At 42.5% G+C, this 18,601-nt stretch overlaps 1 protein-coding gene across 10 annotated transcripts in view; it reads left to right on the top strand.

The window, feature by feature from the left end:
- The window catches only part of LOC308584930 (schwannomin-interacting protein 1), a 378,018-nt gene that overhangs the window by 352,705 nt on the left and 6,712 nt on the right, over positions 1–18,601 (top strand). For all 10 annotated transcript variants that reach the window (XM_081190278.1, XM_081190280.1, XM_081190281.1 and 7 more), the window contains 3 exons: positions 9,616–9,733; positions 10,643–10,840; positions 11,620–11,743. In XM_081190278.1, coding sequence (XP_081046404.1) covers positions 9,616–9,733; positions 10,643–10,840; positions 11,620–11,743 — 440 coding nt within the window. The remainder of the gene's footprint in view (positions 1–9,615; positions 9,734–10,642; positions 10,841–11,619; positions 11,744–18,601) is intronic.

Here is an 18,601-nt window from a genome sequence, read left to right as displayed (position 1 = left end):
TTCTCATCTTCTGTCTCCCCCCCGGCATCTGTTTGTCCAACAGTACCGTGCATTTCCAATGTTGTGTGTGAATGTCATGCTTGCTTCCATTTCTGTGATTGTCAGTCATTTTCCTAGAACTTCATTCTGTGTGCCTTTCAAACATATTGGGGAAAGGTATGGTTTAATATACTATTCCATAAGCCATCTCAAACTCAGCAGAGGTGAGGATATAAATATTTAAAGAAACATCAGTAACATCTGTAATGAATAATTTCTTCAGCTGCTTTAAAGATTTTAAAAGCGCTCAGCACATTAAGTCTGGATACTGTTTGAATTATCAGTGTTACTTAAAAGCCTTTTGAAGTCTACACTGAGTTACACACTGCACTTAACTGAGTTTATCTGGCTATTCCAGCGGCTAGTCTTGACGCTTTTCATTTGTTAAAGTCATATATTTAGTGACGTCTCGCTTTTTGTACTATTGTATGATTGTTTGCCTTTGGCTAAGCCAGGCATAGGCAAACTCAGCCCTCCAGATGTTTAGGGACTACAACTCCCATCATCCCTGACCACTGGTCCTTTAAGCTAGGGATGATGGGAGTTGTAGTCCCAAAACATCAGGAGGGCCGAGTTTGCCTATGCCTGGGCTAAGCAATAAAGGTTTGGATTTAGTGGGAGATTTCAAATGTATTACAAAGAAATACAAATAATTTTATGAAGCAGCACTGCCTCCCTTCAGACATCTGAACTCAAGGATATAAATTTGAGTACAGCCACCCAAACCCCCAGTCTTACACTGGCATATAATTGTATATTCTTTGAGAAGGCCCTTTATACTTTGTAAGAAATCCAGTCTCTTCCCTCTGTCGTAAAATTCTGAATACTGCACGCTTAACACGGACAAATGCCACAGCAGCTGTAAACGCTTTAATGGTAACCAAACTTTTATATAGGCATGATAAATAAAAGTGTGTGAATGGTCAGTCCTGATGAAAATTTATTTTCAACATAAATGTAGAAACCAAAGAGCATTTGTGCATGCAGTGGTGAGCTGTTATTGCCTGTGGGAGACTCATCAAAATATACATTCTCCAGTTTATCACTGGAAAAGGATTTTGTGGCTCCTGGTTATTTAAACAAGCAATGCATTATCTGGAAGGATAAAGGACAAGTGTTCTTTCAACATCCCATTCTCCATTTTGAGGCCCAAACAAGAGACCATGATCCTTTGTTGACAATAATAAGAATTGGACTAAGGGTGCCTCCCCACACCAAATATTTGGTGCTCAGCTCTCTACTTTTCTTTGAGGACACAACCTGAGTTAAAGTGGCACTTTGGGGGGTAAAAATTGTATTAATCACCCACCACGTTGCATATGGCCACAACCATTGCAGAAAAACTTCATGTTTCAAGCACCTAATTTTGTTACCTTCCAGTAGTAGCAGTTGTAATAGCTCCTCAACGGTGGTATAGTGGTAAATTTTTGAAGCATAGGAACTCACCGTGACAGCCCTGCCTACCCTTGAAGCCACACCTTCCAAGGGCACTCCAAAATCACAGGCTGGGGAGACCCCTGTTCATATCTATGTTCAGTCATGATGATTCCTGGGTGACTTTGGGCCTGTCACTCCCTAAGCCTGCCCTACCTAACAAAGGTATATCGTATTTACAGGACCGCCTCTCCTGGTATGCCCCACTGAGGAGCTTAAGGTCCATGAATAATCACAGTTTAGAGGTCCAGGGCCCTAAGGAAGTCAGATTATCCTCCACCAGGGCCTTCTCAGTGATGGCTCCAACCTGATGGAATGCTCTGTCCCATGAGACCAGGGCCCTTCAGGATTTATCTTCCTTCCGCAGGGCCTGTAAGACAGAGCTATTCCACCTGGCTTTCAATTTGAACTTAGCCTGATCTTTTATTCCCCTTCCTTCCCTCCCCCTCCCCTTTTTATGAAGATTACCCACTCTGGGATCCCACAGCTAATTCTTCCCTGGTCTCCTCGTGGGCCAAATATGACTAATTTAGCTAGCTAGCCCTGGTGATAATCTAATGTTTATTGGATGGATTTTCCCCCTAATTAGTTTTTTGAATTCTGAATTTTTTGTTATTCACGTTTTATACTGTATTTTACGCTGTTTTTTGTTGCATCAATTAAGTGTTTTAAATTTGTTGTTAGCTGCCCTGAGCCCGGTTTTCTGAACTGGGAAGGGCGGGGTATAAATAAAAATTAATTATTATTATTATGTGCCAGGCCAGATTTGTCCCACTCCACAAGCTTGAACACGGTCAAATACTGCTCTGTTAGGGACCCCTTGGGACCCCTTCCTCTTCTGTGGCGTAGGTTCATGGTAGAGCAGGAAACATATGGCACGTGGATGTCTCATGCAAGCAGACACAAGTTCACACATGCAAATGCCCTGACTGCTTCACTGATTAGGCTTTTCTTTGCACCCCAAAGCCACATTCATTGATCCCCTGCAAGGGTACGGGTTCAGGCAAAATAGTCTCTGAATGGCACAGCCTGGCACTTTCAGAGTTCCCAGGAAGGGTCTGTTTTTCACGCACAGGAACCCAAAAGTCAAATTTCCTTGAGGAGGCAAGGGCAGCCAAGTGTGGACTTCCTACCCTAGCACTGATTGAAAGTCATCTGTTGTTTTTCTTCCTCTGATTTTCAAGGTTCTTTGGAAAACAAAGAACAAGAAGGCCTGGTTCTTACTCTGCCTACCTTTTAATAGAAAATTTAACAACAAGAGTCAGGAAGGAAAAGGAAAAAAAGAAAACTTCAGTCATATTAATAGTACAGTAGCCATCGGTACCTCCATCTCAGTTTAAGCATACAAGTCAATATACATAGCCTGATAGATATTCAGGACTGGCCCGGATTCTGATCATATGTATGGCTACTGGGACATAAGTCCTACCATATTAAACAAACTCACTGCCTAGTTGATGTGCATGGGATGGGAACTTACAGCATACTCCTATGCATGGCTACTCAGGAAAAAATCCTATTGAGTTCAGTGGTACTTTCTCTCAAGCAAGTCTCTCTAGGACTGCAGCGTTTGTCTCCTAGTTTTCTCTCTCTGAACTCCTCAACATTTTCCCTATAACGTGTGTGCTGGTATTAAGAACAGAGGTTATGACTCACAAAGGAGTAAGGAGTTAATCTATTTCCCTTTGCAAACAATGCTAGAATAAAGCAAAGGAACAGTATATGTTATCACACCCTTCCCCGGGCAGCTATAATTTATGCTTCAGGCCTAAAGCCCATTGAATGTCTTGTGCAGCAGAAAAAGACATGGCGTAAAAATGTAAGTATGCAATTATTCATTATATATTGCATATTAATAATGCATCCAAAGAGCCATTAAAGTAAATGGAAAATAATATTTTACTGTCCATTTCCACTGAAGAGTAATACAAGATTAAATCTCCTGGGGATGGGGGCGCAAAGGAGAAATAGCATGAATCAAAGCCCATGTTTATTAGTTACACATGTCTTGTCTGCCTGGTGATATGTTTTGTTTACCATCATATTTCAAGTTCTTAATGAAATAACAAATTAGAAATGGTTCTTCTGTGAATCGCAGTCGCTGTATGGATATTCCATATCTGTCCAGAGGAGGGAAAAACCCATATGCTTCTGTATTGTCTACAGAGTCTCAGTGGCTATAAATCACAGTTAGCATTTTTATGGCTTGACATTACACAGCTTAGGAATTTTGTCAAGGGAGATGGCTGAATAGAAGCCCAGATGGCCAGAAGCATAACATCACCACAATCACAATAAACACCTTTATGGAAGAATTGTTTCTGACTAGAGAGACCAGCCGAATGCATCATCGAAAGAACGCTTTAAAAAATAATCTCTTCTCCCTGCCTTGTGCACAAGTTAATATAATACTTTAGCAGGTGCTCTCTGTATGCACAAATAACTGGATGATTGGTGAATTTTAAATTTAATCCTTTAATGTGCATGTGGCTTCCATTACAACCCATTCCTTATTTATGATAAAAGGATGCCTAAAGTTGCAAGAAAGTGCTGCAGGCCACCTTGTGGCTGAGATCATGTTCGATTTTGGAATAAAGGAACCATTATGTACATTATACCAGTAAATAGGTTGTTAAAGTATTGCCTGCTGATTTAAGCGAGCACAGAGGGCCAAAGGCAGTGCTATTCAGCTTTGGACAATCCACTGGCGCTGGGTGGTTTCTGTTGTTGTTTTTCTTCCTTTCTTTATAAAGCGTTTTATTGCTTTTTAACATATAATAAACACAATTTAAAAACACAGTAAACACCAACCATGTCAGCTTGTCTGTCATTTCTTGGGAAAAGGCGTAACAGCAGCTTAAAACTAGAACCACGACTTTGTTGTTGTTATTTAGTCGTTTAGTCGTGTCTGACTCTTTGTGACCCCATGGACCAGAGCACGCCAGGCACTCCTGTCTTCCACTGCCTCCCGCAGTCTGGTCAGACTCATGTCGGTAGCTTCGAGAACACTGTCCAACCATCTCGTCCTCTGTCGTCCCCTTCTCCTTGTGCCCTCCATCTTTCCCAACATCAGGGTCTTTTCCAGGGAGTCTTCTCTTCTCATGAGGTGGCCAAAGTATTGGAGCCTCAGCTTCAGGATCTGTCCTTCCAGTGAACACTCAGGGCTGATTTCCTTCAGAATGGAGAGGTTTGATCTTCTTGCAGTCCATGGGACTCTCAAGAGTCTCCTCCAGCACCATAATTCAAAAGCATCAATTCTTCGGCGATCAGCCTTCTTTATGGTCCAGCTCTCACTTCCATACAGAACCACGACTTAGAACCAGTTTAAAATGTGTATTGAAAACTCTGATCCAGTCGGTCTCTCCAGATGTTTCCATGGGTCTAGGGAGGTTTGTCTCAACTTCCTGACTTAATCTGTCCCAAACAAACTTGAAAATCTCTTTATCACCTCATTCACTTGCCAGAGCAAGGAGTATCCTGGTGCTCTGGCAGATCATATTGTTGCTTCTGTTCTGAAAAACATCCTGGAACCATCACGCACACACACACCCTGCATCCTTGCTCAGCTTCATGAATCATTTTTGAAGAGACATTCCCCCTTTTTAGACAGGAAGGAATTGCTCTTCTTGACATCTGGAGACAGACACAGACGCACACACTTGTATTAAAGATAATAAACAGCCTATGATGTCTGCCCTAATGCATTCACGAATCATCTAGAGTTCTATTTTTTCTCACCTGCACATTTATGCAGGTTTAATTGACTAAAACTCATATGACTTTAAGATTTTTTTAAATCAGGCAATGGTCCTATTTATAAATGGTGATTTTTTTTAAAAAAAACAGAGTTACAGTGGTTAACAGATTCTTCAGCTAGATTAATCTTTTTTTTAAAAAAAAAATGCTTATAAAAGCTGCAGGTGGCAACCATCATCTTACGAGAAACTCATTCACACACAGGGCCAGTACCTTTGTGTATATCATCAAAAAAGTTCCTTCTTACTTCAGATATACTGTTTCACCTGTAGGCAACTCTACACAAATTTAATTGGTTGTTTAATTGACTAAAATTCATATCTTAAAATACATATCTTAATTAGCACTATGCAACTAAGAAGTAATGCCTGAGTTTGCTTTCTTCCTCCTGATCTCTTTCTCTTTTGTGTCACATCTTTTAGGCTGTAAAGCTGAAGACGGGGACTATCTTATTACTGATTTTTATAACCCTTTTTTGGCTGAAGAACAAGGTTTTAAATGCTTTAAATAATAAGTGTGTTTAGTTCCACTAAGTTCAAGTAACACAGCCTAAAGCCCTGGTTCTTTGGGGGATAGGGCTGCTGAGTAGGACTGTTCTTGGTCTTCCCTTAAGGAAATGCCTATCCTGCCTTTGCCTAAAATAGTACTCAATGTACAGCAATTAAAATTGGCAGTACAGTGGTACCTCGGGTTAAGTACTTAATTTGTTCCGGAGGCCTGTTCTTAACCTGAAACTGTTCTTAACCTGAAGCACCACTTTAGCTAATGGGGCCTCACCGGAGCACGATTTCTGTTCTTATCCTGAAGCAAAGTTCTTAACCTGAAGCACTATTTCTGGGTTAGTGGAGTCTGTAACCTGAAGCGTATATAACTTGAAGCGTATGTAACCTGAGGTACCACTGTACAGTACTAGTGCAATACAGTCATACCTCAGGTTACTGACGCTTCAGGTTGTGTTTTTTCGGGTTACGGACCATCAAAACCTGGAAGTACTGGAATGGGTTACTTCCGGGTTGGGCGGTCGCACATGTGCAGAAGCGCTAATTCACACCTTGTGTATGCAGAGAAGGGCCGAATCGCAACCCGCGCGTGCGCAGATGCGCAGATGCGGGTTGCGAACGTGCATCCCGCACGGATCACGTTCGCAACCCGAGCGTCCACTGTAAATGAATTTTGTGTGTCTATCCTGAAACAATGTTAACTGAAAAGTTTCATCTCTGAACAATGCTCAGAGCAGTCTTTCTGTAACACTCAACATTTGCTTTATCATTGGGACCCATAAAGTCACCTGTGGGCCAGACTGGACAATTCCACTTCCTTATAAGCCTCAGGTGTGGTAGCCCCACATTGACCTGCAGGAGCATCAGAAACAGGGCAGATGCAATGGCTTGGTGCGCGTGCAGGTGTGGCCTCATTCCTCCCCACATGTATGAGCTGGATTGGGAAGAGATATTGCGATCATTATGGCAAAATGCAGTTCCTAGCAATGCTCCACAAACATAAGAACAAACTTTAGAAAGAAGAAACATACACAACACAGGGTGCTGCTGGTTTTTGCAGGCTGTTTGAAGTTCTCCTAAATTACAACCAACCGTTCTGTTCTTAAAATGAATTGCATTCCAATCACTTATGCCATGAGGTTTCTGCAGCGCTCAGAAATGGGCCACATGGGTGTCTAGCATACATTTGTAAAGAGGGTGGATTCCCCAGCTCCCAAAGCTTTCAGTCAAAGAATATATGGCCAGTAGGGCAGTGGGAGAAGAAGGTTGTCAATTAAAACAATGAGATGGCAAGGAAAGGCCATGTGGTGAGGAGAATATAATTATTGTGGTGGGTTTTTTAAAGAGGGTGTGTGGGCAGATTTATGGCATGTGCTCTTTCTAAAGCCTTTTGATTGACACTCTTTGGGAGATCTTGAGGGTATTTGAATGAGGAGGGAAAAGTGAGCAGTTGAATGAAGGCCAAGATGATGTTCAAATCCAAGGAGCAGAAGTTGCTCCACAGAGGCCTTCCTTAGGTGCCAGAAGGCCGGTGTCTTCTAAATGAATACGTGTTGAAGCTAGGTGGCATATTTGTATAGAACTGATTTTCCAGGTATTCTGATTTTATTCATTTATTTAGATCCAACTTTACAGATGATATGTATGTACAGTATGTATGTATGTATGTTTGTTTGTTTGTTTGTTTGTTTATCAAGACTTATATTCTGCTTAATAAATAATCTGAGTCGTTTATGTGAAATGGTATAAAGCAGGGCTGTCAAACAGGTTGATCGCAACCTACTGGTCAATTGTGGGCTGTCCCTGGTTGATCTTAAAAGGTAAAGGGACCCTTGACCATTCGGTCCAGTCATGGCCGACTCTGGGGTTGTGGCGCTCATCTCGCTTTATTGGCTGAGGGAGCCGGCGTGCAGCTTCCGGGTCATGTGGCCAGAAACACTGTTTACCTTCCCGCCGGAACGGTACCTATTTATCTACTTGCACTTTGACATGCTTTTGAACTGCTAGGTTGGCAGGAGTGGTTGATCTTAGACCCCCCCCCAAAAAAAAAAAAAACCACACACACACAAAAGAAGCTCAACAACTTTGGTCAATCCAATGGGTAGATCACTGCCATTTGATTTATAGTGGGAATAGATCGCAGTCTCTTGGAAGTTGGACACCCCTGGTATAAAATATTCATTTTTTTAAGCAATAGAAACAGACTTTTAAAACAGACATAATAGAATTGCTAAACTGTAGATAAAAACCAACGTATTTTAAAAACAAATAATAATGTACCTGTACATTATAATGGCAAGTCTGGTTAGGCTTGCCTAGATCAACATTTTAAGCAGGTATTGATAACCAATAATGCTATTAGGCACGGAGTTCTAGAAAAGATCTTCTGAGTGGTTTTTAAATGCTTCAGATTCTTCTTCTTTTTAATTGGGGAGGCCATTCCTGGCCAGTCATGCACAAGAGACTATGTGATTTTTTTCTCTCAACAGTGTACAAAAAAAAAAACGGTAAGTTCTCTGGGTGTGAAGAACCCCTTTTGAATTTGATTGCAGCCATTCTGCACAAGAGCACTCAGAGCTAATCAGGTGAAGGGGAAATTACTGTTTTGGACACAGGCAACGGCAGCTGATTGCATTTCTCTAAAATAATGTAAAACAGCATTAGGCAGAAGGTAGGTCAAGAACCCTGGGTGGCTTGCAATAGTTTGGCAAGGGTTTACAACTGAGTTGTTTAGCAATGGGAACAATAAAATGGCTTTTCCCACCTAAATCAGGCTGCTGAAATGGAGAAAGCTAACCAGGAGTGGATTTTTATACGAAAAACACTGTGAGTCAGTTCAGTTCTGGTACACATAATGGGCTCAGTTGCCCCCTGCCCTTTCATTCTAACTGCATTTTGCTCCTGACTCTGGGTGATCTAGTTCTTGGGGATCTAGTAAAAAATATATATAAAGTAGAAGTAGCAAGTCTGAAGCCTATCTACCCCATCAGGTAGAAATACAAATCTGTACTTGTCTTTTGCTGGCAACTGTAAATCCAACAGTAAAAACAAATTGGGATAAGTGAGTTCTAAATGCAGTGTTGTATTTTATTATTCAGACATGTTAACTGTTTTCAGAATGAGAATCTCTATTATTTACATGTGTAACTTTTTAAAAATAAAAATAAATAAAGTTTCTCAGAATGCTTGCTCTTTCCCCCCCGCTTTCGAATCTAGCACAGTTACAGCTTGTAAATGTATTTGCTAAACTTTGCTAAATTTGGATCATCTCAATATGTCGTAATGATAAACTCTCATACATAACCCAACTTTTTTCTTTTTAGCCTGTACAACTGTACTTTAAATAAAGCTCAAGCAATGGTAAACAAGTTACTCAAGCTTGCAAACTGGTTTCTAGAGACCAGCAGAGAAAAGGAAACATAGGGGATGATACCGAACTCCCAGTAAATGTATAAGTCAGAATCAGATACCTGTTGGAAATGTAAAGAGAAGGAGGGTACCTTTTTCCATATGTGGTAGTCATGTAAGGTAGCAAAAGCTTTTTGGGAAATGATTTATAATAAGTTGAAAAAAATGTTGAAGATAACTTTTGTTAAGAAAACCAGAAGCTTTTCTTTTAGGTATAATTGGTGGAAAGGTACCCAAAGAGCACAAAAAAAATTATTTATGTACACTGCTACAGCTGCCCGAATGATTTATGCCCAGAGACAGAAAGAAGAAACAATTCCAACGAAGGATGACTGGCACTTAACATTGATGGAGTATGCAGAAATGGCAAAAGTTTCTAGAAGAATAAGAAACCAAGAGCCAAAGTACATTTTGTGTTGTTGCAGGGAGTGATAATCCAATCTCTCTTTCCCTCTCCCTCTTTTTTTCTCTGTTCAAGGTTACAAAGTGGGATGAATTTACAGATTTGTTTTGTAAATGACAGCGGAAGTGACAAAGATAGCGATGCTGACGACAGCAAGACCGAAACAAGTTTGGATACACCTTTGTCTCCCATGGTGAGTTTCAGTCTTACAGAAGGTCTTGATCCCTTGAAAAATGTCAGGAAATGTGCACCAAATTCCAGGTTTTCTTTTTTAAAAAGTTAACCTTTATTAAATTTTAAAACATAAAAAGAAAAAGAACGAAATACTACAACTGTCAAAACAATATTATACACTTCAAAGAAACAAACTGACGCAACGTAATATTGGCAGCCAAAACAGTACTAAGAAAGAAATAAAATATATAAATAGCACCACCATTTTATGGATAACTGATGTGAATGGGTTGTGTGCTCTAAGAACATTGGTTGCCATATGTCCTCTTTTTCATGGGTAGAGCTGTCATAGCAATCCATAGTTAAAAGTCGGCAAAAGTGTCCTCTTTTTTGCTCTTCAAAATGGCAACCCTAAAATATTATGGGACAAGTGGCTGCTTTTAGCACTGGCCAGTCAATTAGGCAAGTGGGTATAGTTCTTAGACCAGGGATAGCTTACCTAGGGCCCTCCAGGTATGGTTGAACTTCACCTGCCATCAGCAAGTGAAGAGTGGTGTCAGTCGCAGTATGATGATATAAAGAGGTATTTTGTGTGGCATCACAGGGATCCTTTTAGATCTATACCATCTGCTTAGACTTGTAGCAGTTCTCTAATGTCTCAGGCATAATTCTTTCCCAGCTCAGACATCTGGTGTCCTTTAAACCAGGGGTGCCAAAGGTTTAACCCTAGAATCTAAACACAATTCTGGCAGAGGGCTGGTTTACTTCTGGTTCATGCCATTCACATTAAGGCTAGAGCTAATGTTTATTGTTTTAATTCATTGATTAAATTGCTAGCCGCTGAATTAGACAAGCCTGATTGTGTGTATATATATATATATATATATATATATATATATATATATATATGCTGTGTCTATTTTTCTAGAGCAAGCAGAGCTCTTCCTATTCTGACAGAGACACTACTGAAGAGGAATCTGAATCCCTAGATGACATGGATTTTCTCTCAAGGCAAAAGAAACTTCAAGCTGAAGCCAAAATGGCCTTAGCAATGGCAAAACCAATGGCCAAAATGCAAGTAGAGGTGGAAAAGCAAAACAGGAAAAAATCTCCCGTAGCTGACCTTGTAAGTATCTCGTAGAAGATCAGTGCCTGCCAGTTGTTTCTAGCCATGGAAGTTGCCCCAGTTGCAATAAAGCTTTTTGGAATTTGGGAAAGCTTATAGCTCCATCTGGAAGGGACGCGGGCGGTGCTGTGGGTTGAACCACAGAGCCTAGGACTTGCCGATCAGAAGGTCGGCGGTTCGAATCCCCGCAACAGGGTGAGCTCCTGTTGCTCGGTCCCTGCTCCTGCCAACTTAGCAGTTCGAAAGCACGTCAAAGTGCAAGTAGATAAATAGGTACCGCTCCAGCGGGAAGATAAACGGCATTTCCGTGCACTGCTCTGGTTTAGTCGTGCTGGCTACATGACTCGGAAGCTGTACGCCGGCTCCCTCGGCCAATAAAGCGAGATGAGCGCTGCAATCCTAGAGTCCATGACTGGACCTAATGGTCGGGGGCCCCTTTACCTTTATAGCTCCATCTGAGATGTAAAAAATGAGTTTTAAAAGTGGAGCATATTTATTTAATATATTTGATTCAGAATATGCAGGGAAAATAAAGTGTTTTTTTTTCCTTTGTTGGAGTATAGTATTTATAAAATCTTAGTACAGTATGTTGTATCTAAACTTGGTAAATTTTATGCATTCTGTACCTAATGACTAATGCTCAGGGTGCTTAATATATAGTAGGCTACCATCATTAGCTGTTACTGCTAATACATTAGAAAATATGCTGACAGAAGTTCTTTTTTGTCATTGTTGCCGGCCATGACAGTGGCCTAAAGTGTTGTTGTCATTCTTTTTAGCTGCCACATATGCCTCATATAAGTGAATGCTTGATGAAAAGAAGCTTAAAGCCCACAGATCTGAGAGATATGACGATTGGGCAGCTACAGGTGATAGTCAATGATCTACATTCACAGATAGAAAGTAAGTCTTCTCCCTTGGTATTATGTCCTTTCGCTATTCGTGGCACCTCGGTTTAAGGGAATAGAAACTGTTCCGTTGCATGTGAGAGCTGACACCAACAGTGAACCAAGGAATGACTGTAGTTCAGTGGTAGAACATCTGCTTTGCATGCAGAAGGTCCCTGGTTCAATCCCTGGTATCTCTAGGTAGGGCTGGAAGAGACCCCCTGTCTGAAATCCTGGTGAACCACTGCTGGTCAGTGTGGATAATACAGACCTAGATGGATCAGTGATCTGACTCAGTATATGTATGGTCCAGTCCTCCTAGGATTATGCAATCTCCAATACAGTGGTACCTTGGTTTACGAACTTAATCCGTTCTGGAAGTCCTTTCTTAAACCAAAGCATTATTAAACCAAGGTGTGCTTTCCCATAGCATCTGGGGACTCAATTTACAAAAGGAACACACTCAACTGGAAGCAAAACATGTTCTGCTTCCAAGTCAAAGTTCACAAACCAGAACACCTACTTCCCGGTTTGGAGCGTACTTAATCCAAGTTGTTCATAAACTAAGCTGTTCTAAAACCAAGGTACCACTGTACTAGAGGGAAATATCTTCAATGCCAACATAGCTAGCAGGGCAGCAGTTGAAGAAGGAGCAAAAAGGGTTTTCTTGTGTGTGTGTGTTTCTTGTGGCTGATTAGCTGTTTTCCCTGTGTAAAGGTCAGTGGGGGCAGGGTTTCTGTTGAGGCAGGGGATTAGCTGTGGGAGGAGCTTATCAGAGTTTGTAGGGCAGCAGTTGAAGAAGGAGCAAAAAGGGTTTTCTTGTGTGTGTGTGTTTCTTGTGGCTGATTAGCTGTTTTCCCTGTGTAAAGGTCAGAGGGGGCAGGGTTTCTGTTGAGGCAGGGGATTAGCTGTGGGAGGAGCTTATCAGAGTTTGTAGGGCAGCAGTTGAAGAAGGAGCAAAAAGGGTTTTCTTGTGTGTGTGTGTTTCTTGTGGCTGATTAGCTGTTTTCCCTGTGTAAAGGTCAGAGGGGGCAGGGTTTCTGTTGAGGCAGGGGATTAGCTGTGGGAGGAGCTTATCAGAGTTTGTAGGGCAGCAGTTGAAGAAGGAGCAAAAAGGGTTTTCTTGTGTGTGTGTGTTTCTTGTGGCTGATTAGCTGTTTTCCCTGTGTAAAGGTCAGAGGGGGCAGGGTTTCTGTTGAGGCAGGGGATTAGCTGTGGGAGGAGCTTATCAGAGTTTGTAGGGCAGCGGCGCGCGCCTAGTGGCGCGCGCAGTTATATCCATCTTTTAGATTTAGGGGAGCTAGTCTCAAACGTTTGTTGGGGGAGACCTAGGTTTTTTTTTTTGTGGGCGAAGTTATTTGTCCTGTCTTCAAGCTTTTTATGATGGAGGACCTCTGTAGCCACCCCCAACAACACGATCTCAAGATGGAAGGGGAGGGAACAGCTGCAGTCGCCTGCGATTCCTGCGCAATGTTTGCCATCTTGCCAAAGGTTGCAGGCAGCTTCACCTGCAGCAATTGCATGTTGATTGCCCTTTTAAAAGACAAAGTCCAGCAACTGGAGGAACGTGTAGCTACGCTCCAAAGAATTAGAGAGCTGGAGCTCTTCTTGGAAGCAACAGAGCACACCGTCCCCACCAAGGAGGAGACAGGGGACTCCCCTGAGAAGGAGGCTAGTTCATCAACACAGGAGCCAGATATATGGAGAAACGTGACTCAAAGAAGTAGGAGGCCCAGGGTTCACTCTGATTGTTTAGAAATACACAATCTCTTTGAGGTCCTCTCCCCTAGCATGGAAGACGAAGAGCAGACTCCATTTGAGGATCTCTCCCTCATTACAGTCGATCAGGTATATGAAGACGAGCAGCAAAGTCAGTCCTCAGGGAATGTGCAGGCGACCTTGGAACGGACAGCTCACGGAAGAACCCCGACCAAACATAAGAGGAGGCGTGTAGTGGTGATAGGGGATTCCCTACTGAGGGGAACAGAAGCAGTGATCTGTGGGCCTGACAAGATGTCTCGGGAAGTGTGCTGTCTCCCCGGGGCTAAGATCCAAGATGTAACTGAACGACTGCAAGGAATCATAAAACCCACTGACAAATACCCCTTCCTCTTGGTTCATGTGGGAACCAATGACACTGCAAGCAATAGCCTCCAGAAGATCAAAAGAGACTACGAGGCTCTCGGCAGGAAATTGAAGCAACTAAATGCACAAATTGTCATCTCGTCTGTCCTCCCAGTTAAACGACGTGGCCCAGGGAGAGAGGGGAAAATAGTGGAAGTGAACAGCTGGCTTCGCAAATGGTGTAAACAGGAACGGTTTGGATTCTTAGATCACTGACTGCAGTTTCTTGAAGATGGACTTCTGGCAAGTGATGGGCTGCACCTCACAACGGTTGGGAGGAATGTTTTTGCCAAAAATCTCAGAAACCTCATCAGGAGGGCTTTAAACTGACTAATGTGGGGGAGGGAGACAGTGCTCCTGAAGGTAGGAGTCTATCAATTAATGAAGATGATCATCCAAATGTCATAGACCAAATGGAGCAAACAGCACGCGGACCTAGTGGTGGGAGGAAAAAATCCTTAAATAAGAGACAAGGGGGAATGATTAATGGACTTCAATGTCTGTACACTAATGCGCAAAGCATGGGAAATAAACAAGATGAGCTTGAGCTCTTGGTACAGCAAACTAAATATGACATAATAGGCATCACTGAAACCTGGTGGGATAAGTCCCACAATTGGAATGTAATAATGGGGGGATACAATCTATTTCAGAGAAACAGACCAGACAAGAAAGGAGGAGGAGTGGCGTTATATGTCAGGGATGTGTATACCTGTGAAGAGATCCAAGATTTAGAACCTCAAAGCCAATGTGAGAGCATTTGGGTCAAAATTAAGGGAGAGAAGAATAACAGAGACCTCATTGTGGGAGTTTACTATAGATCCCCAAGCCAAACGGAGGACATAGATGATGCCTTCCTGGAACAGATGGCCAAGCATGCAAAAGGAAGGGAGATAGTAGTAATGGGGGACTTCAATTACCCGGATATTTGTTGGACGTCAAACTCAGCCAAGAGCATAAGGTCAAACAGATTCCTCACTGGCCTTGCAGACAACTTCATTGTCCAGAAAGTGGGAGAAGCAACAAGAGGAACAGCCATTTTAGATCTGGTCCTAACCAATGTTGATGACCTGGTTAGTGGGGTAGAAGTGGAAGGATCATTAGGCGCGAGTGATCATGCTCTTCTGAAGTTTACTATACAGCGGAAAGGAGCAGCCAAGCATACTAGGACTCAATTTCTTGACTTTAAGAAAGCCGACTTCATAAAACTTAGGGAAGTGCTGGGTGAGATCCCATGGACAGCAATACTAAAAGGAAAGGGAGTTCATGATGGCTGGGAGTTTGTTAAGAGGGAGATAGTAAAAGCACAACGTCAGGCAATACCAATGAGACGGAAACATGGAAGGTGCCTAAAGAAGCCAGGGTGGCTATCTAAAGAACTTTTAACTGAATTAAGATTAAAAAAGGATGTGTACAAAAAATGGAAAAGGGGGGAAACCACCAAAGAGGAATTCAAACAAATAGCCAGCACGTGTAGACACAAAGTCAGAAAAGCTAAAGCACAGAATGAACTCAGGCTTGCTAGAGAGGTTAAAAGCAACAAAAAAGGCTTTTATGGGTATGTTCGTAGCAAAAGGAAGAACAAAGAAACAGTGGGGTCACTCAGAGGAGAAGATGGTGAAATGCAAACAGGGGACACAGAAAGGGCTGAACTCCTCAATGCCTTCTTTGCCTCAGTCTTCTCCGATAAAGAAAACAATGCCCGACCTGAAGAATTTGGAGCAAATGATTCAGCAAAGGAAACACAGCCCAGAATAACTAAGGAGACAGTACAAGAATATTTGGCTAGTTTAGATGTATTCAAGTCTCCAGGGCCAGATGAACTGCATCCAAGAGTATTAAAAGAACTGGCAGATGTGATCTCAGAACCACTGGCAGTCATCTTCGAGAAATCCTGGAGAACAGGCGAAGTCCCGGCAGACTGGAGGAGGGCAAATGTTGTCCCTATTTTCAAAAAGGGGAAAAGAGAGGACCCAAATAATTACCGCCCAGTCAGTCTGACATCAATAGCAGGGAAGATTCTGGAGCAGATCATTAAGCAAACAGTCTGTGAGCACCTAGAAAGGAATGCTGTGATCACCAATAGTCAGCATGGATTTCTGAAAAATAAGTCATGTCAGACTAACCTGATCTCGTTTTTTGACAGAATTACAAGCCTGGTAGATGAAGGGAACTCAGTGGATATAGCCTACCTTGATTTCAGTAAGGCATTTGACAAGGTGCCCCATGATATTCTTGTAAAGAAGCTGGTAAAATGCGGTCTTGACTCTGCTACCACTCAGTGGATTTGTAACTGGCTGACTGACCGAACCCAAAGGGTGCTCATCAATGGTTCCTCTTCATCCTGGAGAAGAGTGACTAGTGGGGTGCCACAGGGTTCTGTCTTGGGCCCGGTCTTATTTAACATCTTTATCAACGACTTGGATGATGGACTCAAGGGCATCCTGATCAAATTTGCAGATGACACCAAACTGGGAGGGGTGGCTAACACCCCAGAGGACAGGATCACACTTCAAAACGACCTTGACAGATTAGAGAACTGGGCAAAAACAAACAAAATGAATTTTAACAGGGAGAAATGTAAAGTATTGCACTTGGGCAAAAAAAAATGAGAGGCACAAATACAAGATGGGTGACACCTGGCTTGAGAGCAGTACATGTGAAAAGGATCTAGGAGTCTTGGTTGACCACAAACTTGACATGAGCCAACAGTGTGACGCGGCAGCTAAAAAAGCCAATGCAATTCTGGGCTGCATCAATAGGAGTATAGCATCTAGATCAAGGGAAGTAATAGTGCCACTGTATTCTGCTCTGGTCAGACCACACCTGGAGTACTGTGTCCAGTTCTGGGCACCACAATTCAAGAAGGACACTGACAAACTGGAACGTGTCCAGAGGAGGGCAACCAAAATGGTCAAAGGCCTGGAAACGATGCCTTATGAGGAACGGCTAAGGGAGTTGGGCATGTTTAGCCTGGAGAAGAGGAGGTTAAGGGGTGATATGATAGCCATGTTCAAATATATAAAAGGATGTCACATAGAGGAGGGAGAAAGGTTGTTTTCTGCTGCTCCAGAGAAGCGGACACGGAGCAATGGATCCAAACTACAAGAAATAAGATTCCACCTAAACATTAGGAAGAACTTCCTGACAGTAAGAGCTGTTCGACAGTGGAATTTGCTGCCAAGGAGTGTGGTGGAGTCTCCTACTTTGGAGGCCTTTAAGCAGAGGCTTGACAACCATATGTCAGGAGTGCTCTGATGGTGTTTCCTGCTTGGCAGGGGGTTGGACTCGATGGCCCTTGTGGTCTCTTCCAACTCTATGATTCTATGATTCTATGATTCTATCTTTTCTTCAGATAACACTGGGGGCCATTGCTCCCAAAGCAAGTTTTAAATCAAAACTTGCTTTTTATTCCATGCTAGCTCATGGTATGTTATATTTCTTTTACTTTTCGTCTTGGATATGGAGAAGAGAAATCACAGATCTGGAAGTGACTTTTGACCTTCAAACGTTAGGTCAGGAATGGCTATTATTCAGTAATCTAATGCCAACTGAGGAAGAAGGAGGCCCTCTTCACGTCCCTCTCTTTTCAGCAATCCTTGAAACAATAGCATTCGAATATGAGTTCCCTATAGTTTTACTATTTAGAGTGCTTTTGCATGAGATGCAGAAGTGGGGGGCTAAATGGGGAGCTAGGAAGCCATGCATTTGTGGAGATCTTGCACAAAAAAGAGCAGTAGATGCCTCTTGCACACCATGGTTGGTTGTACGTTTCTTCCAGCTTTGCATGATACCTGGAACTGTGTAGAGAAGAGGAAGCATGTTTCCAGCTCTCTTTCATTACATCTTGTGCAAAGGCACAAGTAGACAACTTTAGCCCTTTGCAATATTTAGGCCATACTAAAGCTTTTAAAAGGGGTGCAGGTGCTGCTGTGGTCTAAACCACAGAGCCTAGGACTTGCCGATTGGAAGGTCGGCAGTTCGAATCCCCACGATGGGGTGAGCTCCTGTTGTTCGGTCCCAGCTCCTGCCCACCTAGCAGTTTGAAAGCATGTCAAGTGCATGTCCAGCGGGAAGGTAAACTGGGTTTCCATGCACTGCTCTGGTTCTCCAGAAATGGCTTAGTCATGCTGGCCACATGACCTGGAAGCTGTCTGCGGACAAACACTGGCTCCCTCGGCCTATAGAGCGAGATGAGCATGCAACCCCAGAGTCGTCCACGACTGGACCTAACGGTCAGGGGTACCTTTACCCTTAAAGCTTTTGTGCCTGTTTGCAGTCCTTCCACTGGACTCTTTTTTGTTGTTGTTGTCTTTTTAGAGCCAAAGTACTGCTATGCTTTTCAGTGATACGAATTAATTCATTACAGACAGAAGAGGCTCTAAATAAAAAGAAATTAGCACATGACTCCATGGCCCATGTCAATGTGTGCTTATTAATCAAATTAGTCAAAGCAGCTGCAGTGTGGCTCTTTGCCTAGGCACCTGTGAGCTATGCTCAGCCAAATGTGAATAATTCTCCCCTGAAGTCTGTTAGTGCTGTCTGCTACTTTGGAATTGCTGCTAGAATGTTAGAAAATCAGTGGACCTGCTAGAAAATACCGATAAATCAGTTCTACCATGACTTGGCTTAGTTTAATTTTTTAAGGAGAGCATTGGGTAAATGACATGCATTTCATGAGTTTTGATTCTCGAGTTTGTGTTTGTATTTTAAAAATCTGCTTGTTTGCTTATATATCACCTGCCTTTCA

The sequence above is a fragment of the Podarcis bocagei genome (assembly GCF_964188305.1).
Source record: "Podarcis bocagei genome assembly, chromosome: 4".
Classification (NCBI taxonomy): domain Eukaryota; kingdom Metazoa; phylum Chordata; class Lepidosauria; order Squamata; family Lacertidae; genus Podarcis; species Podarcis bocagei.
Note: the sequence above shows the minus strand (reverse complement) of the source record. Positions and strands in the feature narration are given on the sequence as shown.